General features: G+C 35.5%; 1 protein-coding gene across 1 annotated transcript; it reads left to right on the top strand.

Moving 5' to 3' along the window:
• Positions 1-5,986: 5,986 nt before the first annotated feature.
• On the top strand, positions 5,987-8,119 carry LOC116212986 (protein ECERIFERUM 26-like). The gene is made up of 2 exons (XM_031547766.1): positions 5,987-6,496; positions 6,968-8,119. The coding sequence occupies exons 1-2, from the start codon at positions 6,071-6,073 to the stop codon at positions 7,871-7,873; spliced, it is 1,332 nt and encodes a 443-aa protein (XP_031403626.1). The 5' UTR covers positions 5,987-6,070; the 3' UTR covers positions 7,874-8,119.
• The last annotated feature ends 7,102 nt before the right edge of the window (positions 8,120-15,221 follow it).

The raw sequence follows: 15,221 nt of genomic DNA on the forward strand, positions 1-15,221 counted from the left end.
TACTGAGTGCCTATATAAGGGCCTCATATTCTCATTTGTAGATACACTTGAAAAATGAATACAAATATCATTCTCCAGAATTTCTCTCTCTAGTTTCTCTCTCTAGAAGTTCTGTGAAGGGAAAGACTGCCTAGAATAGCAATTCTAGGGCCGCACGGGTAGGAAACGCTAGATAAAATAGCTAGCCCGTGATACAATGGCACATGCCTTCTCATAAAAACCAAGTGGCGTTTGTCACTTTCACGATAATTTACATTCTCATGTTTGGTATCTATATTAAGGTTGTTGGCAATGTTTTTTTTAATATTTAATTTCACAATATATTACCAATTATCAAAGTGGGAATCCACTTTCTTGCCCTGTTGGTGGTAATCTACATTATCACTTAGGGGCGTTTGGTTGGATGTAATGTTCAAATTTTACATAGTTGGAATAATTACATTTATACCGGTAAAAGGTAGAAGTAGTTGGATGTACATTAAATACTGAGTGCTTATATAATGGCCTCACATTCTTATTTGTAGATACACTTAAAAAAGGAATACAAATATCCTTCTCCAGAGCTTCTCTCTCTAGTTTCTCTCTCTAGAAGTTCTGTGAAGGGAAAGGCTGCCTAGAATAGCAATTCTAGGGCCGCACGGGTAGGAAACGCTAGATAAAATAGCTAGCCCGTGATACAATGGCACATGCTTTCTCATAAAAACCAGGTGGCGTTTGTCACTTTCACAATAATTTACATTGTCATATTTGGTATCTATATTAAGGTTGCTGGCAATATTTTTTTTAATATTTAATTTCAGAATATATTACCAATTATCAAAGTGGGAATCCACTTTCTCGCCCTGGTGGTGGTAATCTACATTATCACTTAGGGGCGTTTGGTTGGATGTAATGTTCAAATTTTACATAGTATTTTACGGTGTTTGTTTGTAGAGATTGTAAAAGTTAACAATTATAATCATTTGTTTGAATTAGAACTTTACATCTGTGGTCGGTAAAGACTTTGCATGCAAAACATGTAGAATTATTAGATTACAAAGGAGATTATGTGGGTCTCTACAAAAATAAATCATATATTATAGGAAAAATAACACCGTACAACACGATTTTTTGACTTTTTCCACACTCCAGCTTATTTGGGATGAGTTTTGTGACAAACAACAACTTAGGGGTATAAATAAATAAAATATAAGTTAAAAAAAAAACTTCATTTGGGATAGGAGCAGGCGATTGGGGCGGCCCTGCCGGTCACCCACCCATCAATTAGGGTCGCCGGCGTGTTTTTTTAACTTATATTTTATTTGTTTATGCTCCTAAATTGTTGTGCATTGCAAAACTCCCTCCAAATAAGCTGCGACGTTAGCATTCCGTCCATTTCTTGACGGAATATGGTCGACATGCTGTGCGGTGAATTTTTTTTTTCGTATTGTACAAAGAAATGATTTGAATTTCTGTTGCATCATGAAAAAATTCAAAAAATCGAGCTGTACCGTGCTATTTTCCTTATATTATATTATCATTCCGCGTAATTCAATATAGTTTACCAAACACAACAATCTCACAGTACAACTTTTAACCTAGGAAAAAAAATTACATATTTAAATTTTCTCTAATCTTCACATTTCATATAATCTAACAATACTCGGACCAAACGCCCCCTTAGGGGGAATGTAGGGGTGGAATTGCGGACTATCACAATCCAACCAAATATGTCAATCTTGTAGGTTTTGGGAATTTAAACTCGCATTCATAGGAACGTGGATAGATTCCCACATACCAAACGCTCATATTCGATTCTCGCTGATTCCCTTTCATTTCTTTGTGCTAAAATCACAAATTTTCTTCTAATCGAAAAAATTCATAAACTCATGTGATGTACATGGAAAAACTTTAATGGGATGACGAGACGTCTCAACCCTGAGATCCCCAACTATATCTTCTTTGAATTAATATGCATCCCCTCAACTCCCATTAGTTTCTGTTCTCTTTATATTAATGCACATGAATGTGCAACAGCATTCATTATCAGGGGATAAATTTTTCCAGCAATGGTGGCTGCCCAGGAGTCCCTATCACCGATTTTGCTATTTGTTTTCCAATCTTTGAACTCTTTTTTTCTTATTTCAGACTCTATAATTTTCTTTTAAAGATTTTTTTTAAATTAAAAATAGTATATATAAGGTTACCTCTAATGACAGTCTCTCCAGTGTCTCTCATGCCCACTGGCATAAAAGAGAGACGCGTGGCAGCATCTCTGCTGCTAGAGCACGTCTCTCAACAAGATGCTTCTCTCGTTTGAGAGGCCGATCTCTCAAACCAGAGACCAACAGGCGGTTGCCGCGTTGCAGCCCGGGTCCCACGCTATAGTTTTTGCTCCTTTTTTATTTTTCTTTTAAAATTCAAATTGTGCAATCTACTTTAAATACTCAAAAATAGGGATTATGACTAGAGTGGTGAGTCTCTCTTTTTATTAAGTGTGTCTCTGAATAATGTGACGATCATATGACAATGAATGAGTCACTCCAGAGACTCAATTCAGAAATTATGGCTGGACATAGTCTAAGAGTGCCATGTCACACAATGAGCAGCCCAACCAGCTGCCATTTTACGAAATAGAGATGGTTAATGCACTTTTTTTTTTCGGTGGAATGTTATTGTACTCTTTTAAACGAAAATGTTAAATCCTTCCAAAACTATGCAACATAAATAATACTCACATTAATATATATCTTTAAAAGTTGACATAATTACAACACATATCAATATTATTGATCACGAGAATTTTTTAGAAGAATGAATAAGAGCATATAACAAAACTCTTTTTTAAATCTACGAGACATTACAATCTTTTTTTTTTTGCCTGGTTAAAAAAAGAGAGTTAGGATTAATGGGGGTTCAGTTAATTCATCCATAAACATGATTCTATGTTGATAATGGACATTGAACACAGGGATCCTTCATCTCCAATCTAAAAGTTTTGGTGGTAAAATCATAATGAGGCGCATGCCCAGACCATACATACACAAGGATTCTCCTTATAATGTGGTGTGGGATGCATTTGTACTTTGCCTCTCAACACTTGCCCTTACATGGCAATGTATGATCTTTTTTAAACTTATTTGGACGAGCCAAGTTTTCTTACACTTGTCCTCACTTAACCACGAGTCGGGTTCTCTTCTCTACACGGGTTAATCTACCACGATATTGGCTACCTCTTTGATACTCAGTTTTATGGGACTAATATGAAACACACCTTTGACTATTCTTAAATATGAGCCTACCATAAAAGCGCGTTGCTAGATACCATCTTAATTTTCAATTGGGCCATATAGTTGCACATTTTCAACATAAAAATTTAAGTTATTAAATGATAAAATTTAAGCCTCGTATATATCCATGAATTTTCTTCACATTGGTTTGTGTGGACACATTTCGTAATTTGCCTGTCAATGTCTCCCAAGTCAAGTAAACAATCCTAAAGTGATATTTTGCTACAGACTGGTCTCATTATCTTATTATGAAATGATAGATATGATTTGTGGATTTACCATGAATCCATCCATACATACATATATATATATATATTTAAACTATACGTGAGAAGAAAGTTCTTCGTCTATTTTTTTTCTTTCCAATTTTACCCTTATTGCATATGTTTGAAATTATTATAATCATTGGATGAGAGATAAAATGGTAAAATTATACAAATAATTACCCAGTACTTTTTTTCACCCATCTCTCCTCCCCTATTTTCTCTTCACTCTCACCCTTCTCTCTCTTGGTAACGTCACTTTCTTCAAACTTTTTCTATTTAATTAATTATTTATTTAAATTATATTATAAAAATGTAACTTATTAAAGGTATTATACTTATTTTCACAAAAAATTACATCTTTTTTTTATTGATGGTAATTAAATTCAACTTACAATAAATCAATAATTAAATTTATACAATTCATGTATAAATCAATAAATAAATAAAAATATTGACATGTCTAGTATATATATGTTTTTATATAAATATTACTAGATAGACAAGGTTGTATCACGAAGAAAATGGAAAGGTTTAATTGAGGAAATTCCATGACTGCTTAAGACGATACATTTGATACTTTATTTTAATTAGTTAATAATTCAATTCAAATTTTTAGAACCTTTATTAATAAGGGACGGTACAAAGCATTAAACACTTAATGAAAAGATGGTGTAACATGTTGGCACATGCTCTCCCTGGTAACGAAAAGATTCTAAGTACAACACTCAGTGGGATTACCCCTACTTCTTTATTAACTATTAAGATTTTCATTTCATTATAGTAGAGTCATGGACCTCCCCTGTAATCAGGAAAATAATTACTAAACACTTAAATTGAAATATTAAGCATTAGAACCGAAAGTATCAAATGTGTTATCGTTACAAGATGTCATGGTAGATGGATCTTTAAAATAAATTACTTCAATTAGTAAAATATCTTAATATTAAGTAATCTAGAATATTTTGAACATATCACATTTTAAGAAAATTATTTGAAAGTGAGTTATTGATAGATGAAGTAAATGATATATAATTTTGAGGTGAATTTACAGGATTTAAAGAGTTTCCCTTTAGACCTTATGTGATTTACTTCATTGCATTATACTATCATTTTTATTAATAATTACAATATAAAATTGTGTGAAACTCACTTGGGGTATCTTGTGGTCAGGTAAAATCAACATGCCGATGAAAATAATCTTAGTCAACAAGCTAAGTACACCCGTAATTTCACTTAAAAAAATAGAATTTCCCGAAGGAAAATGTAAATTAAAAAAGAAAAAAAAGAAAGAAATTGAATTAGCTACAAGAGGGGATAGGGAAACCCCACCAAGATCTCGAGAAATCAACATATTATAAATGCCTCTAGGTGGTGTTGGACATCGGCGTGAAGCCCCATCGGTAATATATTTTTTCTTTACAAGCACAATTAATGCAAGCCTTGAAAGGGTATATTCGAATTACAAATTCTTTTTTTTTGGTAGGAATTACAAATTCTTTTTGTTGTTCCAAATTATTATAGGGAAAAAGATAAAAATCCCATTGTAGTTTGGGGTCGGGACAAATCGCACCATGTTCTTTTATTTGGGATGATTAGCCCCTTGCCGTTTGCTCCATTAGACATAGGGGGTTACGATGTTAATTTTTTCATTTTCAATCCTCAATCTTTAACCTTTTAATCATTTAAATCCTAAATCTTTTTCTTTTATCATTCATATCCTCAACTTTTCATTTTGTTTCATTTTAATCCTATAAAGAAAAATCAAAGGGGGAGGAAGTCGGGGCCGCCAATCGGCAACTCCGAACCATCCACCGAGGGCGCCGGCACCCACAGAGGACGCCGGCGACCTCGATGGAGGGGTCGGGATTGTCAATTGGCGGCCCCGACCTCGAGTCAGAGTCCCCACGATTTGGGGTCGGGGTCTCCAATCGGAGACTCCAACCCCTCCACCGAGGGTGGCGGCACCCTCACCGATTGGCGGCCCCGACCCCGAATCGACCGAGGACCCTGAGTCGAAGTCCCCGGTCGATTTGGAGTTGGGGCCGCCAATTGGCAACCTCAACCCCTCCACCGAGGGCGTCGGCATCCTCTGTGGGTGCCGGCGCCCTCAGTGGAGAGTTCGGGGTCGCTGATTGGCAGCCCCTTCCCCCTTCCCCTTTTGATTTTTCTTTATAAGACTAAAATGAAACGAAATGGAAAGCTGAGGATAGGAATGATAAAAGAAAAAGATTTAAGATCAAAATGATTAAAAGGCTAAAGATTAAGGACTAAAAATGGAAAAAAATTAACGTCGTAACCTTGTATGTCTAACGGAGCAAACCACATGAGACTAATTGTTCCAAACAAAAGAACATGGTGCAATTTGTCCCGACTCCAAACCACAAGTGGGTTTTTTGTTTTTTCCCCCATTATTATATAAACATATTTTTAGGTGATTCCATGCCCACCTTTATGCCCTTAAGCTCACATATTTTGGCACAAACAACTCTCGTTTCTCTATTTGGAAGCGTTTGCTTCTATAGATTATAGGAAACAATGGAAGCTGATTGTCCGACCCGGACAACGAGCATAACCAAACTAACTGCGGTCTCCGCCAAGCCCGTGAACCCGGGCACAACCCATTCCCTCTCCCCGATGGACCACTCAATGGCCCTCCATTCTCTTCACCTGATTTTCTACTACCCGGAGAGCACGTTTGGCTCCCAGGACTTGGAGTTTCTGCGGGTCTCCCTGTCGGAAGTTCTCTGTAGTTACCCGCCTGTAACGGGTCGGTTGACCCGAGGGAGGGACGAGAGATGGGAGGTGAAGTGCAACGATGCTGGGGTGAGGCTCCTGAGCAGAAAAGTGGCTTGTACCATCGACGAGTGGCTGAGGACCGCTGACGGGTTGGAGGAGAGTGATCTGACTCTGTGGGAGGACCTCCCTGGGGACCCCAGCATTTGGTCACCATTCCGTATCCAGGTATGAACAACAAAGTCAAGTGCTTTTTTACTGGTAAAATACGAGGTATGTAGCCGGACGTATTACTTGAGACTACTTCCTACTCGAGTTTTGGGTTGATCGTGGTCACCAGATGATTCCAGTGAGTCTCGAACTCTTATATTGCAAATAAAGTCTACCTACTTGCAGCTTAGTTCGTCAATTACACCACACAAAAGCGTTAGTAATATTGTAGCTTTGTTGCCGTTATATAGCTTTCTCGGTTTTATCCACCGTGGTGGAATGATAAACAAGTTTGTCAACCACCGGAACTGGTTTAGATTCCATATAAATCAATCATAGGGAGACAATTTTATGAATCAAAGATGATCACAGTGCTTACAAATAACATTTGTATATTCTGATTCTGTTTTACGAGATCGATCAGCTGCACCTTTTGAGCTCGTATCTGAATTTTCGTTCGAAATGACCATATGATCATTAATGGTGCAGATAAATGAATTTGAAGGAGGCGGAATGGCCATTGGAGTGAGCTGCACCCATTTACATGCCGACTTCACCTCCCTCGCCGCACTCTTCAAGTCGTGGAGCGAAGTTCACCGCAGCAAAGCCATTGAGCACCAGCCCATCTTTCAGAAACCGATTCTCACAGGTCGACCAAAACCAGAAATTGCAAAGTCGCCCTTAATCCAGTATTACGAGACCAAATCTACTGCTTCATCTCCCTCTGTCAAGATGGCCACTGCCACCTTCTTGTTCTCTGATTCAGCTCTTAAGAAGGGCGTCTTGGAGTCGCAGGATAGATGCCCAGGGACCACCTCGTTCGACTTCCTTGCCGCCCTATTCTGGATTTGCATAGAGAGGCTAAAGAACACGAAGAACTTCCCTAAGAGCTCACTTTCGGTCTGTGTGGACTCTAGAAAGTTTGTTAAGCCTCCTTTGCCTTTTAGGTACTTCGGGAATGCATTGCACTTTTCACAGCTGTCGCTACCCAAAGAAGATATGTGTTGCAGCGGGGTGGCAGAAGTTACACGCCAGATTCACGACCATGTCACAAACCTCCGAGAGGAGGAATTTTGGTCTGCTTGGGAGTGGCTCATGTTGAGGAAGTCAGGATCGCCCTTTAGGATGTACGGGCCTGAGCTGACATGCGTAAACATGGAGCATCTGTCTGTGTACGAGATGATGTTTCAGGACGGGTCGAGGCCAGTGCATGTCTCATGTAATATTGGTAATATCGAAGGGGAGGGGCTGATCGTCGTGATGCCTTCGCGCGAGGGAGGGAGCTTTGCTAGGACTGTCATGGTGGCATTGCCAGAGGAGGAGATGGACAAGTTGTGTGAAGACCAGGAGATATTACAATTGGAGCCAATATTCATTCTCAGACAAAGGAAATAGAGGCAGGTTTTATGACAATTGCTTTGTTGGACGATCTATAATGTTGTATTTTAGACATGAATTGTTGTTCAACTGGTTCCTCTATGGTCTATTGCTACATGGACATGGAAAATATACATTATTGTATGTCTCATTGCAAGGATTCTATGATCCTATCAGGGGCCGATGGCGACCATTAGGTCTCCCGGCACAGTTGTGTCTACTTTTCATCTCCGATAATACCATTGACAGTTTCTTATTCGCATTTGAAGGCTCTCTGACAAATATTGCACTCTGAAATCCGCACTGGATGCACCGTTGCTCCAACAGACGACAATAGCATCTCCGACACAGTTGATTTTCTTTCTTTATCGTACGTCAACACAATGCTTCAGACGACATTACAACGCCATCGCATGGTAAACAATCTGGAAATTTTCTGTCTGAAAATCTATGGTGGTTGTGTGATGTTCTGGTCTCTGTGGCGGCCGAAAAGCATCATTTGTATGGCAGTAGCCTCAGCCGTATGATCGAGGTCTTCTCCTCCATGGGATGCCCGTTCAATATATATTATTATAGTGTGCTCTGACTGCTCAATTAGAGTTCATATCAGAGTCGGATTCGTCGTGAGCCGAGATTAACCCAGCCCAAATTGCTCAGGTGGGGATGGGCATAGATTTCCATCCCTACCTCAAGATTTTGCTAGCCCGATCGATGAACAGTTAATTAATTGTATTCCATCTTCGTTGAATTATGATGACGAGCCTGCTGTCTACATAACCTGACCTGCAATTCTTAATCGTCTTAATTTGCACCAGATCAATATATCATCATGGGTCATCCTTTGCCTTGGATAATGTCGACATTGGCCCAAGTTCACTCTAAAACTCACTTGTTTGGAATTTTGGGGCCACATTAGATATCAAAGTAATTTATCCAAGTATAGATTAACCTTGGAAAAATAATCTATGCTCTAAGTTTCCGAAAGTCGTTTTCATTGTCACAGGCTCTCGTACCAAAACTAGCGTCCGATCTTCCGTTGCTATCGTTGCCAACCAAATCTCTAGCAAGTTATCGGCAGCTGGCACTGGAGCCGGCTGGACCTCTGTTTAGGCCAGCATAGCTCTGATAAGGTTGCCAGTGGCCGACTGGAGATCTCATAAGATGTCATCAGCAATTTGCCAGCGCTTTGACAAGGTAGTCTTAATTTTTTTTTTTTTGGTTGAATTCGAGGCCGAAGCCCAACACTAAGCGATACAACGATAGGGCATGGTGACCCCAATAACACCATCAAACAAAACCAAATAAAGTTTTCAAGACCATGAGGACAACTATCCAATCTATGAACCCCAAGTAACAACGTAATGCATTATTCGCCTGCCAGTCCGCGCACATATTCCAGTCCTGGTACATATGCTCCGTCGCTATGGACCAGTCACAATGAAATAATGCTCTAATATCTTGTCGCAACGCCTCATTTCAAGCATCAGTTTCCTGATTCCCAAATCCTATTCCAGATCGAGGCCAGTCTTGACGGCCCACAGTTCAGCAGCCATGATGTAGTAAAACCAACATGATGAGCAAAACCACCAAGCCATCAGGTAGTCTCAATCTTAACATTGCATATTTTAAAACAATTTTTCTGCTTGGAGTACCAAACAAGAGAATGAACTACTTTTTTCCAGAAAATTTATTTCCTTTTCCGAGATATCCTTTTTCCATGAAGACTATTCAGGCAACATAAAGAACAATTCCCCAAAGTTTTCAATAAATTAAAAATATTTGCTAACCTTTTTTTGTTCGGTATGCTTCCCAATATCAGAAGTCCAATGGACTCCGATTAATCCAGTCGAACTGGGTCGGTTCACTAAGGGGTAAAACTCTCACAGCGTGGATTTTCTTCATTCACAATACTCGAACCCGATACCTTACTAACCTTTTAATCATTGTGAAAAATACCTGTGATTTCAATACTTTGTCAAAATGAGCACACATATTATTTGTTTCCATTGACCCCTATATGTCAAATTCAGATATTTCACTAGCCAAGATGGATCATCTGAGTACCCTGAGGTCCATGGAAGTCACTGTCAAAGTCTACTATATCTTCAGACTCCTATTTTACAAATATGAGTCATCGTTAATTCGCTATATAATCAATTTCTGTGTTAATTCGTTTTATATATACTTGGTCCTTAGTAGCTAAAATATTAATAGAAGTAGTAAAAATTTGATGAAAAATTAACACAGTCCCATATTCGAAAAGTTCTGGAATAATAGGTCTTTATCGCAACAATTGAAACATTAAGATATATTTTCAATTGAGACCAAACTTTGGAACTTTTTACACAATTATCCCTTTAATTACTAATTTATCGTATTTTATGGATCATTTTCTATTCCATCTCAAGGGAGCGACCTCCCTCGTAAGATGAGACATATATGAGAATGCTTCATACAGATGAGACTAAAACTCGAATAATCTAGGCTAGCTCACTAATTTCAAAACTTACTTTCAGCAACTACTAGAAAAAAAATGTTGGCTTGTTATCATGGGTTACTTTCATGATAAATTATATTATGAAATTGTGGGTTATTTTCATGATAAATTTATATTTTGAACCCACTTAGATTTTATTAAATTAGATGCAGCGCCACGAGTCGCGCATGTACTTGAAAAATTAACAAAATTTAATTTATTTGACATTTATGGAAAAACTTTATAATTAATTGAGAGCCTTTTTTAAAATTACTTTTAATATTTATTCATGAATTGGTAAAAAAATGTCATGTTTCTTCCAAATCTAGAAAGTTGTTTTGCTTTTTTCATTTTTCAATATGATAGTTACAAATGATCATAATTTCATTAAAGATATTTAACCTCTTTGAGCAACTGAAAAGTCAATCAACCACAATTTAAGGTTTTCAAAAAATTATTATGGCATTTCATCATATTGCTCTCCGACTTTTATACATTATAATTGATTTGTATTTATTTTAACTTTCTAAAATATGTTATTACTATTTCTTTTATGATCATTGCGACTATGCCTTTATATATAATTCAAATGATCGAACATGTGGACTATATTATGGTATTTGAGGTATAAATATAGTCGAATGAATTAAACAATATTTATAAAAATAGTTTGAAATTTGAAGAAATATGAAAAATAGAGCATTTAAATTAATATAAATCGTGCTTGTTGCAAACTATAATAACAATTGAACAAAATATTTTTATATATTCTTTTGATATGTAAATAAAGCTACAGAAAACTTTTGGAAAAAAAACATTTGCAAGAAAGTTCGGATTTATATGAATAAGGAAAATAATATCAGGAAATATTTGAAAAGGCAAAAAGAAAAATTTAACTAATCGATAATTCATTGCAACATCTATCTCTATATATCTATATATAAGGCATGGGGCAATTGCCGGAGGCCGCCATTTGACAAAATAGAAGCTTCTCATGCGTTTTTACCTGTTCATATTAATTAATAATATGCTCTTATTGTCTAGTATGAATGACATAATTAAATATCAATATTATAATAAAAAAATTATGAATTTTGAAATAATTTTAAATTCACATATTTACTATCTTGTATATGTAAAATAATTTAAAAATTATATTTAATATATTATAGTAAAATAATTGCAGTTTTAAGTTAAAACCCAAAATAAACACAAACACTCAATATTCCAAAATAAAGGAAACTAATTATTCAAAAATCGTAAATTTTGAGATAATATAAAGTCATGTAAATTTAATTGAAAATTCAAAACAAACATAAATAGTCATATTATATATAATTAAAAAGAAACTAATTATTCAAAAATCGTGAGTTTTGAAATAATTCAAATTGATATACTTTACTATTGTTTGCATGTAAAAAGAATTTTAACTTAGTATATTCGAGTGAAATAATTTACAAATTCAAATCAACTCAAAATAAACAAACATACTCAATATTATAATTAAATATAAACTGGTTATTCAAAAATCATGATTTTAAAATAATTTAGTTAAATATTTTACTATCTTATGTATGTAAAAATATATTGAATTTTAATGGAGTATATTAGAGTGAAATGATTTATAAATTTAAGTTAAACTCAAAATAAACTTGAATATTCAATATTATAATAAAAAGAAACTAATTATTCAAAAATCGTGAGTTTTGATATATATAAAGTTATATACTTACTATCTTATGTAAGTAAAAGTATGTCGATTTTTATATTAGTATATTAAAGTGAAGTAATCAAAAATTTAAGTTGAAACTCAAAATAAACATAAATATTCATTTGATATTTTTAAAAAACTAATTATTCAAAAGTTGTGAATTTTAAAATAAAGTTATATACTATACTATACTATACTATACTATCATATGCACGTAAAAATATATTGAATTTTAGTTTAGTATATTAGAGTGAAACAATATACAAATTTGAATTAAACTCAATAAACAAAAATATTCAAGATTACAATTAAAAAGAAACTATATAAATTTATTAATTTATTTAAAATATATAATCTTATTTATTTAAGCATTTTAATAAAATTGGTTCGATACGTTGTATTTAATAAGTATTTAATATTCATTGTTAGTTTTAAAGTTATCAAGAAATAAATTCTATGTAATTATAAACTATTTAAAATTTTATAATCAAATTAAATGATAAAATATACTAAAATCTATCACAAATAAAAATTCTCTGTAAAGCGCAGGTGAATTGACTAGCGTTAAGTAAATGAGAGTTTACCTTGGCAATATCCTTTAATTTATTTTAAGAATTAGCAAAATTAAACTTCTCGTTTTTGTGGATTGATTACAAAAAAGAATTAAGGCTTGAATTCACAATTAAATTACAATGTTATAATTTTTCAATATTTTTATATTCTTAATTTCGTGGGATAGCTGCAATTTTTATTCAATTATCACATACTCATCTGTTATAAATAGTAAAATAATAATGAAAATAGATTTTATATTCAATTAGTTAGAAACTGATAACTGAGTAAAAACAGTGCAATAGGGTACAAAAAAGTTAACTAATAATAGTATTATCTATAGGAACATGTATTATGTGGTTCTCCATAAATAAGAATTATTATGGATCATTAAAAAAAGTATCCTATTGAATTTATTCACACTGAATATTTTTAATTCTTCGACTCCTTTTGTTTGCAAGCTCAATACTCTCATTGTCACCAATGTCAATGCTTCTGGAGCTAAATATTCCTCCTCGGGAACGTCCTCCAATGGGGGCATGTCATCGGTGTCGGTCACAATGTCACCATTGTCTTGCATTATAATGACCCGCTTATTCGGGCATTGATTTGCCATATGTCCCCTGCCTTGGCATTTAAAACACTTAATGTCACGATTCTTGGAGGTAGAAATGTCGGTTTTACCTAGAGAAACGTAGCTGGTTGCATCTTGCTTTTGCTCGGTTTTCGACTTCGACATGGATTGCTTCTCATCTTTCTTCCACTGATTCGGTTTCCAAGTGAATGTGCTTGGACTTTGGCTTGCACGTGTATTGCCTCTCCTCTTGAACTGGTTCTCAATCTTGATGGCCACGTGCACCATATCCTCCAACTCCACATAATGCTGTAATTCTACAGCATTTTGAATTTCTCGGTTCAATCCAGCCAAAAATCTTTCCATAGTAGCCTCCCGATCCTCCTCTATATTTGCTCTAACCATGGCCACTTTCATCTCCTTCAAATATTCCTCTACACTCTAGTTACCTTGCCTAAGACTTTGTAACTTATTATACAACTCCCAGTAGTAATAACTAGGAACAAATCGCTTCATCATCACCTTTTTCATTTCCTCCCACGTATCTATAGGTGGCTCTCTATTTCTTCGCCCGTTTATCACCAATTGATCCCACCAGACAATTGCATAATCTGAGAATTCAATTGCTGTCAATTTGACTTTCTTCAGCTCGGAATAACTATAACAATCAAATACAAACTCCACCTTTTTCTCCCATTCAAGGTATGCTTCGGGATCACTCTTTACTTGGAACGATTGGATTTTCATCTTAATACTACCCAAGTTATTGTCTTTCCGATTCCTAACTTCTCTAAACCGCCCTCCATGTCTCCTATTACTAATAACCGAATCTCGATCATCTTCTTCATCAAAACCAGCCCCATAATTCTCTTCATCTTCAACCCTTACTTCCCTCGGTTAAACTCTTTCCCTCCTACGTGCATTAGGAGCGTTTCGTGGCTGCTCCACACATGTATTCTCCATCTGATCTATCCGTTCATGAACCTGCTCAAACTCCAACCTCATCACACGCCTCATCTCACTCATCATGACCTTCATAAGTACTTTCGATTCAGCTAATTCCATAGCACTTTCGGGAATACTCTTAACATTGTTGTGAGACATGATTGCTGCAAAATAAAGTTAGAAAGAAAGGACCTCACAATTCTCTCCCTCACGTGTTTACTCTCAAGAATGTGAATTACTCTACACTCGTGTTTTCACTTAAACAAACGTGACTTTTAACCCTCTAATGTTCTCACCACTTTTGCCTTTTTCCACTCGATAATTCTCTTTCAGTTCTTTTAAAACTAAACGAACAATTCTCCAAAATTTCCAGCAGCAATTTAAGAAGAAAGGAAACAAGAGAGAAGACAACTACTATGAATGATTAAATATATCAGAATGTTATATGTAATTTTGGGAACAAAATCAATGTAGATCACAAAGAAAGGGAAATAATAACTTTAGAATGGTCTGATGCAAAGAATTGGGATCAAATTGACTACGATCTTTTCTTTCGTTCTTTTTTTTTTTTTTTGCTGCTAACAATCCAAAAAGCACGAACCAGATAGAATGAAATCCAGCAAAGATGAAACGCAAAGGATAGGATAAATCTGATTTGGAGCCTGATGCTCTCATACCAAATGATGCGATTCCCGCCGGGAATGACGAGACCTGACAACCAAAGGAATCCAAGATCGTTCACGATCATATTTGATTGACAAACCGTTGACCCGTTGTTTACAACATAAACAAGAACCTTAGTATAACTGACCTCAACCCGTTGTTTATTGCGAAACAAGAACCTTGGTATAGGAAGACGCCACAAACGGTGGTGAAAAACCGCTTGATAAATCGATGAAGACGCTACAAATAGTGGTGGAAAGCCGTTTGATAAGTCGATGATGAACGCCACGGAAATTTTCGATAAGTTCGAATTAGTTCTTCAAGAACCAAAGAGAATACTTTCACAATTTTCTGAATATTCATTTTTATTAAAAATTCACTAAGATAAATACATATAGACATAGACTAATCATAATTTGGCCATATCTCCTCCTATAGATAAGGA

Source organism: Punica granatum, chromosome 7 (genome assembly GCF_007655135.1).
Source record: "Punica granatum isolate Tunisia-2019 chromosome 7, ASM765513v2, whole genome shotgun sequence".
NCBI classification, from domain to species: domain Eukaryota; kingdom Viridiplantae; phylum Streptophyta; class Magnoliopsida; order Myrtales; family Lythraceae; genus Punica; species Punica granatum.

What these genes read in the sequence shown, in the direction of transcription:
- LOC116212986 (XM_031547766.1), top strand. Translation starts at nt 6,071, where the DNA reads ATGGAAGCTGATTGTCCGACCCGGACAACGAGCATAACCAAACTAACT. An exon ending in GGTCACCATTCCGTATCCAG is followed by an intron (nt 6,497 to 6,967) that starts GTATGAACAACA and finishes TTAATGGTGCAG; the next exon opens with ATAAATGAATTTGAAGGAGG.